The 2,217-nt window shown below is 37.0% G+C and overlaps 1 protein-coding gene across 1 annotated transcript; it reads right to left on the bottom strand.

Moving 5' to 3' along the window:
* Positions 1-287: 287 nt before the first annotated feature.
* Positions 288-1,899, bottom strand: LOC103680587 (olfactory receptor 2L8-like). The gene has a single exon (XM_008710088.2). It carries the CDS (start codon positions 1,248-1,250, stop codon positions 288-290), a length of 963 nt encoding a protein of 320 aa, XP_008708310.2. The 5' UTR covers positions 1,251-1,899.
* Positions 1,900-2,217: the final 318 nt, after the last annotated feature.

The following is a 2,217-nucleotide window of genomic DNA, read 5'->3' as shown; positions in this document are numbered from 1 at the left end:
TTTGGCTAACATGGTCTTACTTACTGTATTGCTTAGGTACTTGTATTATTGAGAATATCTCTGCCCTTTAGACTTCTGTTTAGAGAAAAAAATATTTGTAACAAAAAGGAAGTAAAAAAGAAAAATTGCCACAAAATCAGAGTGATTGGGAATATATAATTATTTCATCAAATCTCTATTGTTTTAATTTTCTAGATTAATGTAATCCCTGTATTCAATCCTGGAGTGACCTTGTTCTCAAGGAGGGTACAAGGTGAAATTAGGCAGCAGGACTAGTGAGAACTTTGTTACGTTTCTACAGAGCAGAACCTCTGAATCACTCTTCTCATTGCCCCAGTCACCTCCTTGTTTCTAAGGCTGTAGATGATGGGGTTGAGCATTGGGGTCAGAATGGTGTAGAAGACAGCCAGGACCTTGTCCTCTGTGGGAGATCTGAAGGATCTTGGGCGTAGATAAGTGTAAGCAAAGGGTGCATAATAGAAAGTCACCACAGTGAGGTGGGTGCTGCAGGTCAAATAGGCCTTCCTTCTCCCCTCTGTGGACTGCATGCGGCAGATGGCAAGGAGAACCTGGCCATAGGAACACGCAATGCAAATGAAAGGAAACACAAGGAAGAGGGCGATGCTTACAAACACCGTGTACTCATAGACCCAGGTGTCCATGCAGGCCAGAGTCAACATGGCCGGAACATCACAGAAGAAATGGTTGATGGCTCTGGATCGACAATAAGGGATACCGAAGGCATATACAGTGTGGGCACAGGAGTTGATTGAGCCCATGATCCAAGATCCTGTTATCATCAGCACACACACTGTTTTGCTCATACGAATGGGATAATGGAGAGGAAAGCAAATAGCCACATAACGATCATAGGCCATAGAGACCAATATTAAGCCTTCTGCACTAGCTAAAGTGATGAAGAAGAAACTCTGAACTCCACACCCAATGAATGAAATAGACTTGTTTCCAGACAGATAATCAGAAGCCATCTTGGGGACAATGGTGGAGATGAAGTTCAGGTCCATGAAGGAGAGTTGACTAAGTAGAAAATACATGGGTGTGTGGAGATGGGTATCCAGGAGAATGAGGATGATCATGGACAGGTTACCAAACAGAGCCATTAGGAAAGTAAAAACAATGAGAATGAAGAAAAACAGGCCAATTCTTGATGGTGGGAATAACCCCAATAAGAAGAAATCAGTAGATGTTTGGTTAATATTTTCCATTAGTTTTCCTAAGGAGAGACACATATTAAGTACACAAAAATAAGCTCTTATTAATTCATTATTTTTTTCCACTGTGCTTTATTCAAGCTACATTTGCAGCTCTTAAAAAAGTTAACATGGATTCTGAAAAAACAATTTTAACCTTGTAGATAAAATCTTGATGACACAAACATGTCTCCAAAATATTTCATAGAAATGTGTAATTTGTAAGAATAATATATTTCTGTGACTTTATTAAGGTACATATCTTACTTTTTTATGTAAATTTAGTTATCAACATCCTAACTTACACTTTTTAAGTATGCATTGTAAGTCAATGTAAATGCATTAATTACAGAACCATTGTTGAATATATTTTATGACCCTTACACAATGATTTTTTTCCTTTTATATTTAAGCCCTAATATTTCTGAAACTACAGTAGCCTACCAGTTCATGCTATAGATATACTTTCTTTTTGTTTGATCGTTTGTTTATTTTCCTTAGAAAGCTTGCCAAATCAAGCTTTTTAGGTGCCAAGCATTATTATCTGCTGCTGTTTCCCCAGAAACCTACAATGAATAGTTATTGCCAAATATAACTTATATGAAGCTGATTTCTTTTTACTCCTCAATCAATATTCAAATGCTTTAGTTTAAGGAAACTCTTTATCTGATAACTTATTCTAAATCTTTAGTGTAGCTCCATGACTCTGCTCAAGCTCTCTGAAAAGACCTGTATTGTGTTCATCTGCTTCTCAATAATTATATAACGTTATGCATTGGTTTCTGGCACCTTTTCTTATTCTGTTTTACCTCTTGCTTTTGTGTATTTAAAACTCTTTCCATTTTCAGATAAGTGTGAGAGTTTAGTCCCAAATATATCACCCCCATCATAAGACTGAACTAACATAATAACAAAGAATAAATCTGCATCAGGTTAAAGAAAGTAAGAAAGAGAATAGAACCGGGTGGAATTAGAGGGGCAAAGGTTAAGAACGTTTTGGGAGAAG

The sequence above is a fragment of the Ursus maritimus genome, unplaced genomic scaffold (assembly GCF_017311325.1).
Source record: "Ursus maritimus isolate PB19 unplaced genomic scaffold, ASM1731132v1 scaffold_5, whole genome shotgun sequence".
Lineage (NCBI taxonomy): Eukaryota > Metazoa > Chordata > Mammalia > Carnivora > Ursidae > Ursus > Ursus maritimus.
Note: the sequence above shows the minus strand (reverse complement) of the source record. Positions and strands in the feature narration are given on the sequence as shown.

Bases quoted from the DNA above. Each gene is read 5' to 3' on its own strand.
- LOC103680587 (XM_008710088.2), bottom strand. From the start codon at position 1,250: ATGTGTCTCTCCTTAGGAAAACTAATGGAAAATATTAACCAAACATCT.